Source organism: Porcisia hertigi, chromosome 8 (genome assembly GCF_017918235.1).
Source record: "Porcisia hertigi strain C119 chromosome 8, whole genome shotgun sequence".
In the NCBI taxonomy this organism is placed as follows: Eukaryota; Euglenozoa; class Kinetoplastea; order Trypanosomatida; family Trypanosomatidae; genus Porcisia; species Porcisia hertigi.
In genome coordinates this window covers 38,577-53,290 of record NC_090567.1, presented here as the reverse complement: position 1 = coordinate 53,290, position 14,714 = coordinate 38,577, and the positions used below count along the sequence as shown (strand labels likewise).

The window sequence follows — 14,714 nt, the reverse complement described above, 5'->3', positions numbered from 1 at the left end:
TAAAAGTAGAGGATGGGGGGGGGGAGCACAAGTAGCCCCGTTTGTGCAGTTCGTAGCGGGAAAGTACACCAACAAGATCAAAGGACACACACACACACACACAGAGACATTCGACGGAGTTTCCCCATTACTACCTCCCCTCCCCTTCAAAAACAAAATATACATATATATTTTTTTCCTGCGTTGGGCGCTGCCGCCTATTTTCATTTCCTAAAGAGCGCTCACGGAAAATCAGCGTGGAAAGAGAGAGAGGGGGTGGGTGGGGGAGGCGCGCATGCGCAGAAGGCACAGAGCGCGACGCTTACCCCCCCTCCCCTTCCTCCTCCTTCCACGCACACACACACACACACACACACACACGCACACAGATCCTAGTCGCACAAAAACACCACATCATGACACTTTCTTGTACATTGCCGGGGTAAAGCCCTTCTCGTCTTCCTTTGGGGCAGACACTCAACGAGTGCAGCAGCAGCACTGGGGTGGTATCGAGGGAGGGAGGGGGTTCGTGCACAGCTACATGTCGTCTGTGATGAGAAGAAAGAATCCTACAAGACCTACGAATATGTACTTGATGATCTTCACCTCGTTGACCGCAATCGTCAGATAGCCAATGTATGGGATGTAGGCATAGGTTTTACCAATGATCATGTCCTCCTCCACCCACTCGCGTCCTTGCTTGAAGAGAAAGCGGTCATCGTGCATGTTATTATCTCCCTTGGTCAGATAGAATCTCTTGTGGTCCTCTGCACGCTCGTGGATGCGGAGGACGCGGTGCACAATCGGGATGCTTTCTCCTGGAAGCGAGTAGACGATGATGTCGCCAACCTCGACAGGGTACGCCGGATTATGATGCAGCAGAAGCACGTCACCGCGTTCGTAGCCAGGCAACATGCTTCCGCTCAACACCACGACAATGCTGGCCTCACAGTTAGTGAGCTCCGCCACCCCACGCCAGCCAACTAGGAAGACGCTGAGGAAAAGGGATACCGAGACGACTTGATGAATGACATCGCGGGGTCGCATGGACAGCAGTTTGTCGATGTACTCACGCATCGTGCAAGACAGTGGCAACGCAGAAGAGGAAAGAGGAGAAGATATGGGAGGGGGGGGGGAAGGGAGCCCTGCGGAGGTGTGCAGGGTGCTTAGACACCGCCACACACGTTTGCAGAGGCAGTAGTAGTAGAGAAGACGATGTGAGTAAGGGATGGCGCGATAAAGGAGTGTGAGGGTGAGGGTGAGGTGGAGAGAAAGAGAGTCTTTTTGGATGCGACATTGAAGGGTTGGGGGTCGAAGATGCGACCGGCAGAGATCTGTCGACACGGGCTTCGTCCACCCGGACATGCTTGTGTGTTCGCGTGTGTGTGTGTGTGTGTGTGGGGGTCGCTGCTCTCAAACTCCACTACTCAGCAAATGTGAGAGAGAGAGAGTGTGTGTCCATCTAAATTATAATTGGAGAGGTAATGGAGGACCCCCCCCCCCACCCCCGCCCGCCCGCCCGCCCCCCTTCCTCCTCCCTACGCACATAAACACACAAAAAAGACGTGTGGGTGGAGGAGGAGGAGGAGGGGGGGGGGGGCGACAACGAGAACGAGGCCGCTTCCGGCAACAACGCGTGTGCCGCTATTTTAATCGAAGATGATTAGACCAAATAAGTCTTCACTGGATTAAGACATTAAACGACAAGGAAGAGAGGGAGAGAAGAGTCACACAGCGAAAATGGCGTGCTTGCGTGCGTGCGTGCGTGTGTGTGTGTGTGTGGGCAGAGGAGGGGATACCGAGTCGAGCGGCAAAAAAAAAAAAGACACGAACAAATCACCTCCACGAGACAGTTATGATTACTCTGCTCTCCACTCTCGACTCTCTCATCACCACCACCACCATCGCTTTGCATTTTATCGCATCTCTTTAGTTTTAGTTCGACATATACGAAGAGGGACCGCTACACCACCACCACCACTACTGGGTGGTGGCAGGGGAAAACACCACAAACATACAAATCAACGACACACACACACACAAAAAAAAAAAGAGGGGAGGAGGAGAGAGGGGCAACAGAAGTTTGGTCACTCAACCACACTCTCCACTAAGAGAGAGAGAGAGATCCTCCCTCTCTGCGCCCCTCTCCCTCTCCCTCTCCCCTGCCCATACATGTATATAAATATATACACGCACACAACACGACACTTGAGCTCAGAGACGCACACCAGCTAAACGACCCGAAAAATGCTTCGGCTGCCGTCTGTTAGCGTTGCACCACGCCCCGTTTCGCCGGCCACACCACTGCCGCCGTTGCTGCCATCCAACATGCCTTCGTCTTCCATACGCAACGCTGCTTGCTTCAGCAGTGACTTCCCCTCTGCATTGCCGACGCACACGTATGCGAGGTCGGCGAACGTTACATTCGACCGAACCGTGCCGCCGATGCGCACACCTGCACGGTGGGGGATGGGTGGCCGTGTCGCAGTTGGCAAAAAATGTTGGCTAAGCACCCTCAGCAAGTCTGTAAAAAGGAAGTCCATATCGCTGCTAAAGGCAGTAAAGATGTGAATGTAGTGATGCGCAACTTCGAAAAGCGCAGACACGATGGCGGCGAGGACGGCGCGCTTGACGTGCGCAGGGACAGCGGTGCTCTTTGTCCGTCCTTGAGCGCCGGCTTCCAGTCGACGCGTTCGCGGGTGGCGACGCTCCCCCCCGGCCTTCGTGCCCGACGCGCTGCCTGTCGCCTGTCCGAGACTTTGGTCATCAACGCCGCCGTCGTCGTCTCCGTCAGTGCTGTCGGCGTCGGCATCGCCCTCGTTTGCCGTTGCCGCGTCCACGTGCGCTGCCATCGCTGCTAGACCATTGACTAGCACGTTGAGCACGCGTGGAGAGTACTGCTGCAACTCCATGCCGCGCATTATACACGTGAACAGCGCGCACATCAGTGGGGGCAGCATCGCAGGGCGAGACCACAGGACCTGCTGGCGGGGTGAGTGACGCAGCCAGGTCTTGGTCAGCAGCAGAATCAGCTCCACCACTTCCTTTTCCCGCAGCAGCCGGGGGGTCGAAGACGTGCCAGCTCTATGTGGAGTCCTGGAGTCCCCCAGGAGAGAGAGAAGCACCAGCCAGACGCTATCGAGGAGTTCGTGTGCGTTGCTTGTGCCTCTTCTAGACTGTCCGCCACTGCGGCGGGTGTCCAGCTGTCGTTGCTGCTGCTGGGGCGGCACCCATGCCCCTACTGTGGTGAGCGCGGACGCGTCCGAGGCACTTTGTACAGCTGGGTGCTCGGCAACGGCGGAGCAGAGGCGGATGCAGAGCCGAGAGAGGGACGGGGCCACACTGCTGAGCCCTTCCGCTGTTGCCACCGACGCTGCAGAGGTGGTGACGCTTGCGAGCCACACCAGGAGGTGATGCGCGTGTGGCAGCAGCTGCCCTTCTGGCAGGCGTGGTCGAACAGAGAACATGTGCACGAGTAGCTCCGCTGCTGCCGGAGCGGCCCCGACAAACGAGTTCGCCAGAGCCGTTGCGCGAGGCGAGGCTCCGGGAATAATGCACGCCAGCAGTTGATGCACGTGTTCGTGGAAGAGTGGGGGTGCGTCTTCAGAAGGCAAGATGCAGAGCACATCCGGCGACGCCCGCAGGGCGGTCACCCTACGGGTCTGAGTGCTGGTGGTAGCCGCCACGGCTGCATCGCCCTCGACACTGGCGTTCAAGTCGTGGTAGTCCCATAGGAATGCTCGGATGCGCGTCTGAGAACGCTTCTCGACGTGATCGACACTCGCAGAGCCGTCAGTGAGTGTTTCCGAAACGACTTGGAGCTTCCACAAGAGCCACAGTGCCACTATGCCGGCTTCGCCGCCCGCACACAGCAGCTGCGTCCAGGCTCGCTCGCACTCGTGGCCGAGGCTTTTGCCGCCGCCCGCCGCCGGGTCGGCACCATCGGCTCTCGTCTTGAAGAAGTCTTCCAGCTGGAGGCGCAAGTCGTCGCCTGTCGGACATCGCACTCCGTCGCCGTCGCTATCGCCTGTTGTGCTCGCGCGACCGAGCACTTCGGCTAGGAATGCGTTCACCCCCGCCATGGGACTGCTCTGATGCGCTGTCGGCTCGCCGTCGCCATTGCTTCGGCCACGCTTCGAGTCACCACCACCACCACCGCCGCCACCCTTGGACATCTGGTGTTGCTTGTGGTGAGCGCTCGACCACATACACGCGAGGAGATGCCGGAGTGTGAGACATGCCTGCCGCAACATGGCGGTGGATGCGGCGCACTCACGATCCACTGCGTGGGTAAGACGCATCACGGTGCACGCAGCAGAGCGCAGCTGGCCACGCCACAGCTCCTCCACTGCCTCCAAGGCACTTGGAGGGGATACTTTCATTGTCCAAGGTGCTGACGGGGTACCGATGGCGTTGGCCGCATCGACGCCGCCGCCGCCACCGCCCGTTGCTTCGCGTGTTATTCGCTGCGTCTCGCTTGCTGTGGAGGCAGATGCGATGTGGACGAATAGGTGGTGGCTTGCATTTGTTGCATCACAGGCACGGAAGCGCTCCAGAAACGCGGTTAGTCGCACATCGGATGCCGCATGATAGGATTGACCATCGCTTGAGGCCATCGCCGCGCGGCGTGTGTAAAATTCATAGGCGATGGTGTGCAGGCACACGACGGCCGGCGTCTGCATCAGCGCCTCGAGGTTGCCGTTGGTGGCTTTGGCCCGCCATGATGCTTGGGCGGCTGCCACACAGATCTGGTAGAGCAACGCCAACGTACTCATGATGTTGCTGATGGAGGCGACTGTCTTGGGGGCAGGCAATGACAAGGTCGCTGCCGTGCGGCTAGCGCACAGGTCTGTCAGAGTGAAGATGCGCTTCACAAACGCTGGGGAAAAGAGTTGGACGCATACGTCCCGCAGCTCATTCTCAAAGGTCACGTCCTTCTTCAAGGCAACCAACATTTCCTCCTCCCCTCCGTTGGCTTCTGCGGCGAGGGTGGACGTTGTCGGGGTGGCTGGCACACTCAGGTCACTGAGCAAGGTCGCTGGGACCTTGATTGCTTCTACATAGGCCAGAGAGATGCCACTGCGCGACAGGGCCGCGACGGTTGGCGTGGCCACCGATTCCCTCGCCAACATCAGCAGCACCCGACGGAGAACCTCTGCAGCGCGTGGTTCGCTATGCAGAGTGCACGACAGCAGTGAGATAAGTCGCTGGACCAGCGGATCATAGAGCTGCGTCACGGTTGGGTGATTCTTCGCGTGCTTCCGCCAGACATGTGTCACGTGTTTTATGGAGCGCAGAGAGTGTGCGAGGACTGAGGGCCAGTACGGATTGTGGCCCACCACCACGTACGCCACCATGAGTGATTTCGTGACCGCCATCCATTGCCGACGCACAGTCGAAGATGAGCCGCTCGCGAGTGACGCGTCGCACATGTCTTCAATCGACAGAGAGACGAATGCGTCGACGAGGGCGCGCAGCACCGCGGCAGGGGTGTGCTGTAGACATCGCGACAGCCACGCCGGCGTCTCCGTCCCTTCGGGGGAGAGGGGAAGAGCGACAGAGCGCAGAAGGAGTGCCAGCATCGAGGCGCGCGCGTGTTTCTCTTTGCCAAGCGTCACCAAGCTGGTCCACTCCTCAGCGGTGATTTGATTTGCTAACCACAGAGACGCGCTCGTCTCCTGCAGCCCCGCTTGCTGCCCTGCTGTGGCATCTGCGGCATGGTCATCGCGTCCAAGGCAGTCCCACAGGTACGCCACCATGTCGCGGAGTTCCTCTGGAGGCCCGGCGTGTGTTCCAAGGGCGACGGTCACTGCGCGCGCTAGCGAGAGGCGCTGTAGGACAAGTAGCGGGGGCAGGAGCTGCAGCTCCAGGTGCGCCGGCGCCGACGACAGAAATGCTCTCGCTAGGTTTCTCTCAGGGCGTTGTCGTTGTTGCTCCACAAACGGCCGCAGCTCCGCTAAGGTCATCGAGCCAACAAGGTTGCCCACGTGGCTTGTGAGTTGCCACAGGACGTCCTCAAGCATGCGGAGGTAGTCATGCACCTGCTGCGTGCCGAGGTCTTGCAGGCAGAGAATGGTCACCGCACGGCACTGGCGGATCGTGTACATGTGCTGCACCACGAGCAGACGCCTGTCGTTGTCGATCTCGTCTCCACCAGCGTTGTGGGTCTCGGTTTGAGTGCCCTCGTGAAGTGCCGCTGCTGCTGCTGCCATGTCGATCTTCCTCAGTTGCCCCACGGTCGCCATGAAGGATGCGTTGAGTAGCAACTCTAGCTGAGTTGACTGCTCCAACACTGCGCTGGCAGAGACGGAGGTCGGTGCCACCCCAGCGAGAACCGTTTCTACAAGCTCCAGTGCCAGAAGCATGCGCTGCACCTGAGCCCCATCGTGCTGGCATGGGAGATGTTCGCCGGGAGACAACTCATCTCTCTCCTCGTCGCGGGTTCTCGTGTGTTCTTTGTCATAGCTGCCGTCCTCGATCTCCGTCACAAGGCCGCTCAGGTGCAGCAGAAGGCTCTCGGGGTCTAACGACGCCCCAGCAGCTTCCATCAGTGCCTGTCGAACCGAGGGCAGCGCAAACACAGCACGAAGGCAGCGGGTCGCAGACGTTGTATCGCTGTTTGCGTCCACTGCCGCCGCCGCCTCTGCGGCGGGAGTGGTGGTGGTGCTGGCAGTCGAGGCAAAATCCCGCCGCCCGAGGAGCGCATCGATCAGATGCGGAAGGTCGTCGTTTCGGCCTAGACGTACCGTAATGCCGCGCACAAAGTCCACAAACACACTCGACTGGGACGCGGGCGACAAGGAGGGGGCGGCAACGGATGTGTCCGTCCCCGCTGAGGTGGCCGCAGCGCGCGCGACGAGACGAAGAATGGTGGAAAGATTCATGTCTATCACCTGCGGTGCCACCGTTTCGTAGGCCGTCAAACATGTCGACAGGGCCGTCTCCACCGAGGCGCGCGTCGCAGGATCGTCCCTGATGCCGAGCACCGCGCGCCCCACCGTCGCCGCTGCCGCTGCGGCGTTGGCGAAGAAACCTTCCTCGGTGCGGTCGCCATCGCTAGGGGCACCGACGCTGCTGCTGAGCTCTCCTTCCTGGACCCCCTTCGCCCCGTGCGTAGAGCTGTGCGGGTGATGCTTCTGCGACGGGGACGGCGATGACGTGATGTCGAGCAACGGGGCCACCACCTTTGAAAAGATTAAGCCCAGACACTCGTAGCCCATCCCTTTGTTGTAGCGAATATCCTGTGCAAGGTTAAAGAGTGGATGGGGCGGTTCCAGGCCATGACCAGGACGATGGCGCGGGCGTTGTGCCGCTGCTTTCTCTGCAGTTATCTTCGTCCGGTTAGCCAGAGACTCCTCCAAAATCGAGAACATGCGTGCAATGCTGCTCCACGATACGCTGCGCAGCCCGTAGCGATCCAGCAGCTCTGCCGGGTACGTCTCCATGAAGCGATGAAGACCCAACGTTAGCTGCTCGAGTAAGATGAGAGGCAGGTTTGTGTTGCCATCCTCGGACTCATGTAGCTGCCGATCCACGCCAGCCTCATCATCACCGTCAGCCCCACCACCGGCACCCGTCCCACCGGTCACAGAGCCTGCAGCGGCCGAGGGCCGCAGAACAGAGATGAAGGAGAGGTAGGAGGCAGCCGAGTGCTTGGAGAATGTCGAGAGAAGTGACACACGACTCGCGAGTGACGTGACACTGCCACCGACGCTTTCAACGGCGTGATTGGCGTGGCTCGCCACGTCGAGGGACAGAAGAGATGCCGTCTCGTCACCGCCGTTGCTGTGCACCGAGGCGGTATCACTGGAGCCGCAGGACACCGAGGTGAGTTGACTGCCATGCTCTTCGTCCAGCTGCAGGGATTTTTGTCTCACCTTCTCTTTCCGCTGCTGCCGGCGCGACGTTTTTTCGAGGCCGCGGCGCGCGCGGGACTGCAGGAGCAGCACAAGCCGCCGCTGCTCCTGGGCGAAGGAAGCCCACGACTCGTCTTGGCAGAAGCTCTCGAAGAAAAATGGCACACTCACGCACCACTGCGCTAGGACGAGGGCAGCGCGTGTATGGGTCACCTCATCGTTGCCATCGGCGGCTTCCTGACCGACGCCCTGTAGCAGCGGCTCCACAAGCCCCGGATCGACCGGCGGCGTTGTGGCGAAGGTGAAAAGCGCGTACTCGGAGGCTTGGCGGACGTTCTGCTGCATCAGCCGACGCTCATCCTCACGGAAGTACACGACGTAGCGAGTCGCACGGTTGCACGCGGTGTTGGACAGGAGTTCGGTCAGCCAGTAGCGCACATCGTCAGAGGCGCCGCGGACCTGGACCGCAAGCCCCTTCGCAAGGGCCGCGACGACGCCGAGTGCACCGTGCAGCAAACCGAGGCGCTGGAAGAGGGAGAAGAGTGAGAAGAGGCCAGCGGCTGACGGTTGGTGGTCTCCCAAGCTGGACTGCCGCGCATACAGTTGGATGTACCGGCGAAGCAGGTCTAGCAGCGTGCGCGGTTGGCTCGCCACCATTGTTGGGTCCCCCGCTGGATTCTCAGCATCTCCGCTGCGCGTCTCCTGTGCAGTGTGCCCGGCACGCACCGTGTTAACGCCACCGTTTGCAGTAGCTTGCTTAAGCTTCTGCTGGAGCTGCTTGTGCTTGTTCGCGACGGTCTTTAGCAGCGCCGAGCAGGGGCGGGTGTAGTAGAGGCCCTCTATGGGGTAGGTTGCCTGTACGCGTCTCAGCATCTGCGCTGTTGCCGCCACCAACACGAGTGCCTGGGCAAGCATCGCCTCCTCCTGTTGCTGCTGTTGCCGCTGCTGCTCCGGCTGGTCGCTAGTGACGTCTGCTTGCGACCTGCCTTCTTCCGGTGCGGCAGCCCTGGACACGATCGAGACGTTGCTGAGCAGCAGCAGCGCGAGGTCTGAGCTGCTCGTGAGTAGATGGGCTACTGCCTTTGTAAACTCGTCCGATGAGGCGTTGCTTCGCAGCACACGGCCACTTGCAATCGCCACCGTCACATCCTTCAGCACCATCAACAGCTCGAGAGCCTGCCCGTAGGCATCACTGAAGACCACAGAAGCAGCTGCGGCGTGGCCCTTGCTGCCACCACTGGGAGTCGCGCTTTCCATGGCGGCCTTCTTTTCTTTTCTGCGCGTTACCGTTGCGGTGGCCAACGTCCCGTCGCTCTGAGGGACTTCTGCAGTCACCGTAGTCGCGCTGCGAACTTCCAGGAGATGTTGCGTGATGAGGGCCACCGCGAAGCTCACGGCGTAGACGAGTGCATCTGTATAGCGTGCAGGCTTCTGAGACCCCTCCGCGTTGCCGTCACAGTTGTCGTTGCCGCTGCCACGGACGGCGTGCACCACCTCTCTCCACGTATCCAGAAGTGTGAGTGCATAAATGTTGACCCTTCGCACGTCTTTAAGAGACGTGAGCACAAAATCCTCAGTGCTGTGTCGCTTCAGCCCCAGGGAGCCGTAGCGCTCCAACCTCTGGATAGCCGCGCACGAGATCATTGCGCTCACCGTTATCAGGTAACCGGCCCACGTCCAAACGTTCAGAGACTTCCACAACGACCACAACCCCAAAAAGAAAAAAATGGAAGAAACAGAGATGTTTTTGGTGGTCCGGGAGTTGAGAGTCGTGACACACACGCACACTCACACGCACACACACACACACACGCTCTGCGTGAAGCCAAGAAGATTTCTCTTTGCTTGTCGAGCCCGCCTTTTTTTTTGTTGTTGGGGGAGGAGGGGAAAGGAGAGGGGGGGGGGGAGAAGGGAGAGAGAGAGAGAGAGACAGACTGGACTTCGACAGATGCGATGATCGGGATGAACTTCGCGGGTACACACGTAATGTGAATGTGATGATACGATCCGACACGCGTGCCACAAATGGAGAGCGGGGAAGACGCAACCTCTGTTTAAACTCCGTACCCACTCGCTATCACACAGCTGTGTGGTGCCCACGAAGACGACCACCCATGCGGTGTATGTATATATATTTATATATATGTGTGTGTGTGTGTGGAGAAAAAAAAACAGAAAGAGATGAAGAGTGTGAGGGAGTGGGGAAAGGAGGGGGGGGCGGCGGTGTTTGAGGTGATGCATAGAGGCGAGGGCATTTGTAAACATGCGTGTGTGTGTGTGTGTCTAGAGTACAGCTTTTACCCTCCTCGACGATGCGTTGCGCAAGGGGGGGGGGGAGGGAGCACCTCGTTGATGCGTTGCGCAAGGGAATGGTGTGAGACGGGGGGCGCTGTGGCCGTTTGGCAACGTCTCTGCCCAGCCCCCCCCCCCCCTCCTCCACCCGCTCCTTCCCCCGGTACGTTCACCCTGTTTACATTCCTTTTTTTTTACATCCATCTCGCTTAGTTAATGAAGAGACGCATGTCTACACACACACACCACCACAGGCCCCAACAAATACACTCAAACGGGGATTCACACGATCACATTTGGAGAAGGTGGGTGGGGAAGAGCCCGACGGCGCAGTGTACCCCCCCCCCCCGTCCCACACACAGACATGGAGCGGAACGCAAGACAACAAACCGCACCCAGTCAATCAACCACCGGTACACACATATTTTTTGATGTACAGGGTTTGCGCGCGAGGCGTGGTGCTATGCCAACCCCACTCCCCTCCCCCCCTTCTCATCTTACTCTCTGGCGGGTCTCGCGAGGAGATCGTCAAGTGGCTCTCTCCTCTAGTCCTCATAGATGGGTGTGTCAGCGACAGCGCGTTGGCGTGCTTCGACAGCTGCGTCGTACTGCAGCACCGCACTATCGCTGTTCATCGGCAGGATGCCCTGTTGCAGTACGGCACCGGTTCCGAGGACACCAGCCGTTGGGGCGCCGAGCACACCTACGCCTGAGGACGTCTTGGTGGCGAACAGGGTGCCCTGCTGCATCTGCCTCTCCAAGTAATGATCAACGCTCTTCTTGAGCCGCTGCTCCGTGAGCTTCGTGAAAGGGGAAGCTATGTTGTTCGACTGAACAGCGAGGGATAAACCCTGTCGCTCAGCCTCAGCGCGCATGGCCCGGTCGAGCAGCAAGCGGCACATCTCGCGACACTGTTCGTCATTCAGCAGCGCTGGCTTACCGTGCTTACCGCGGCGGTAGAGAGTCAGCTGCTCCATAATACTGCGCTTTGCGTTCGACCGCCAGTCCGAGGACGCGTGTGAGGCGGTGGCGGTGCCGTTCTGAGATGCTGCACCCGCCGCGCCGCGCTTCCCAGCGGGGCGGTGCTTGTTGGTCTTTACGTCCTCGGCGTTTTCACTATACGCGGAGGCCAAAGAGGTCGCCCGCGACGTGGCCGCCGATGCCCCCTCCGCGTCCGATGTGATACCGCTGACGCTGCCGCGGCTGCCTCCACGATGGTGCGGGCGACGCGTGCGCGGCTCGTGGTCAAACAGATACGGATACGAGCTCAATGCCACGCTGTGGGTGGAGTAGGAGACCGAAACGCCGCCCTCTGTCTGGACCGAGGCGTCCTCGCTGCCACGGCTCACGGACGTAGCACGGCTGCCCGCGAGGGCGGTCGCACCGACCGAGCCAAGCACTTCTGGGACCAGCGTGCTGTCCGCGGCGAAGCCAGCGCTTAGCGGCACCGTTTCCAGCGTCACTGGCGCCTCGGTGTCGCAGCGCAGTTTGTGGAATTGAAAAAACGCTTCACGTCGCTGCACCGCGTTGGAGGCGTTCAGGCGGCTCTTCTGCTGGTGCTCTATAAAGTGGTGCTGCGCCGAAAGCGGCAGCGTGGCTGTGGCCGAGGAGGAAATAGGGTGCGCCATGCTGGCACCGGCAAAGCTGTTCGGGTCGAGGAACGAGGCACCATCACGAGCCGCAACAGCCATGCGGTCGAAGCACTTCTCGGCATGGCTCCTCATGCGCTCCCGCATCTTTGAGTACGTCTGGGAGATGTAGGAGGTTGGCCGCACCTTCTGCGCCTCCGCGCCGGCGTTCACGAGCAGCATCATGTCTCGCCCGCGTTTCCACTTTTCTAGTGGCTTCGGCACGGCGTAGAAGCCCGTCTTGCTGAGGCCACGCATGTTGAGCTTCATCTCCTCGTGCTGGCGGCGCTGTTGGATGTACTTGCGCATCACCTCCGCGCCATCCTCGCGCGGTGCCGCAGAAAAAGCGCGCAGCTGATCGAGGAGTGTGATGACGGACGTGTCCTGGAAGGTGCGGCTGCGGCGCTGCACCGCACGTCGCGCTCGTGCCGTAGCGTGGCGGTCAAACGCGGCAGTGAAGGCAGGCACTTGTTTAGAAATGAGGCGGCGCACCATGTCGGCTATACTCGGCGGGGCATCCAGCTTCCTGATGGCTTCCGCCAGCCCATCCACTTCGTTGGTCGCACCTGTCGACTCCCCCGACTCCTGCTGCCGCTGAACGCGCTGCTCCAGCACCGCCTGAAGGTACATCCGTTCCGCCGCCTTGCGGCGCAGCTCAGTGTCGATGTCGCGCACGATTTCACTTTCTTGTTTTGTGAGTAGCAGCCCTTCCTTGACGGCTTCTTGCGCGAGCTGCCGGTACTCGTAGTCGATCTCCATCAGGTACGGGTACGCGTACGGACAAGATGTCGAGAGGCCCGGAATATCGGGCACCGCCCGTGTGACGTTCAGTGCCGAGAGCGCCTGATTCATCCGGTTCCCAGTGCGGAGCCCGTGCTTGTGGCGACGGGATGCGTCGGTGGCGTATCGACCAGCTGCGCCGCCTCCGTCGCTCTCGTCTTCGAACTCCTCGTCAGAGAAAAGTTCTGCCTCGAGCGCCGTCAAGGAGTGATCTTCGCGCTCCTTCTTCGGTCTGCTCTTCCCCCGAGTGGCACCGGCATCGCGGCTCCCATCGGCCGTGCCGCGACCACGCTCCTGCTTGTACTTGTGTTCGATGGCTTCTGCAGCGAGAAGGTGCTCGGCATCGTCGCTGTCGCCTTCGCTATCGTTCTCGTCATCGTCATCGTCGCTGCCGCGGCGGCGCACCGTTGGCACAGATAACATCTCCTCGCGCTCGCGCTTGACGACCGCCTTTGCGGCCTTCTTCGCCTCCCTTCTCTTTTTCTTTTCTTCTTGGCGGCGGGCGCGGTCGCTGCTGCTGCTGCTGCTGCTTCGACCGTGCCGAGGAGCGACATCCTCGTCACGCTCGAGGAGGGAATAGTGTGAATGGCCACCCGCATCGTCCTCGCGCTGTCGTTGCAGATCGACTGGGTTCCCTGCGCTGCTGTCGTCCAGGTCAGCCTGAAAGCCGTCCAGGATCTGCTGCGCCGTCGCCACACCCAGAGCCGCCGCTGGGTGGGACACCTTGGCCGTATCCTGGGGGTCGTAGGGACTGAGGTCCTCTTCGGCAACGACAACAGTGCTGTCAAGTCCAAGCAGGTACACGGCGGAGTAACCCGGTGGCAGCTCCGCCTCGGTGATCTCCTCTGCCGGGATATGCAACGCGGGCTGATAGACGCCCTCGTAGTGTGCCCATCGCAGCTTCGATGTGCCGGACATGGTTCCAATGTGGCCGATGTGGCCGATGGGCAGAGGGGGAGGGGGGGGGGCGCGCGTCTATAGAGAGTGGCTGTTATCGCTGTTGCGCCAAATGCAGGCTAGAAGAAATTACTCCCCCCCAAATGAAAAAAAAAACGAAAACGGCGCCGGGGCCTTTGATATCGTGTCTGTGTATGCCCGTACACACACACACACGCACACACGCACACCCTCTTTTCGTTTCACCGATGTGGACACCCTTCGTTGTCGTCTCCGCCGTTAAAAGCTGAGAAAACACGAGCCGCACCGCGCTTACCTGCCTTGTGGTGTTCTACACACACACAAACACTAAACCCCACAAAATTTCAAAAGCAAAAAAAAAAAGAAGAAGCGTGCGAGAGAGAGAAAGAGAGAGCGAGAGTGGTGTGGTGTGGTGGTGACAGACAAACACACACACACACACACAGACGCAGACCGCGTTGCCTCACTCACTCGACTCACTAGGTTTTTTTTTTAAATAATACGTGTATGTCTGTAATACGCAGGCGTCACTGAGTGTGCAGGCAACAATGAGAGTGAGGAGGGATATCGAAGGGGGATAGACATAAAAAAGGAGGCATTGTCTAAAGAGGATGTAGGCCGCACCCCAGAGATGAGTTGAAGGCTCTTGAACTTGCCAGCTCACAGCGGACGTGGGTATGGGTGACGCTAGTGGGGGGGGGAGGGGGTGGGGGCTAACATAGTCGCCTAGGAGGCGGCGGCGATCAGACAGAGGTTGTTGTCCTCAGTGTGTTGCGTTGCTGTCACCTACGCCAGCACAACAGGCATCCTCCTCCCCCCTCCCCCCCCTCCCAATGGGGCTGTGAGCCGTACTGTTGCTCACACACAATGAGGAGGGGTGAGAGGGAGGGAGGAGGCGGGGGGGGGGCCGGCAGGTGGACGGGAGATTCAACACGTATTCACGCGGGAACTCCTCCACCCCCCGCCCCCTTTTTTCACCATTATGTATGTATATATATGTATCTATCCAAACACACAGAGTCGTCCAAACATCACAATCCAACAGAAAAAACAAACAAACAAACGTCATTTGTATTGGAACACACGTATGCTCATGTTTGGCCTTGAAGCAGTCGCCAACGGCGGCCTGACTGCACACCGCACTACACTACACCACTCCCCCTCCTCTCTCCTCTCCTCCTTGAGGGCTCTCTCCATCAGATAACACCACCAAAAACGCTTACACGTGAAACCACCACTCCTCTTCCCCCTTTTTTCTTAA

At 59.6% G+C, this 14,714-nt stretch overlaps 3 protein-coding genes across 3 annotated transcripts; all 3 read right to left on the bottom strand.

The window, feature by feature from the left end:
- Window positions 1-516: 516 nt before the first annotated feature.
- JKF63_07869 (uncharacterized protein) lies at window positions 517-1,056 on the bottom strand (the record flags this gene model as incomplete). Its single annotated transcript, XM_067903797.1, has 1 exon — window positions 517-1,056. The coding sequence occupies one exon, from the start codon at window positions 1,054-1,056 to the stop codon at window positions 517-519; it is 540 nt and encodes a 179-aa protein (XP_067759269.1).
- Window positions 1,057-2,210: 1,154 nt separating this feature from the next.
- On the bottom strand, window positions 2,211-9,479 carry JKF63_07868 (uncharacterized protein; the record flags this gene model as incomplete). The annotated part of the gene is made up of 1 exon (XM_067903796.1): window positions 2,211-9,479. The coding sequence occupies one exon, from the start codon at window positions 9,477-9,479 to the stop codon at window positions 2,211-2,213; it is 7,269 nt and encodes a 2,422-aa protein (XP_067759268.1).
- A 1,193-nt stretch (window positions 9,480-10,672) lies between these two features.
- On the bottom strand, window positions 10,673-13,453 carry JKF63_07867 (uncharacterized protein; the record flags this gene model as incomplete). Its single annotated transcript, XM_067903795.1, has 1 exon — window positions 10,673-13,453. One exon carries the CDS (start codon window positions 13,451-13,453, stop codon window positions 10,673-10,675), a length of 2,781 nt encoding a protein of 926 aa, XP_067759267.1.
- Window positions 13,454-14,714: the final 1,261 nt, after the last annotated feature.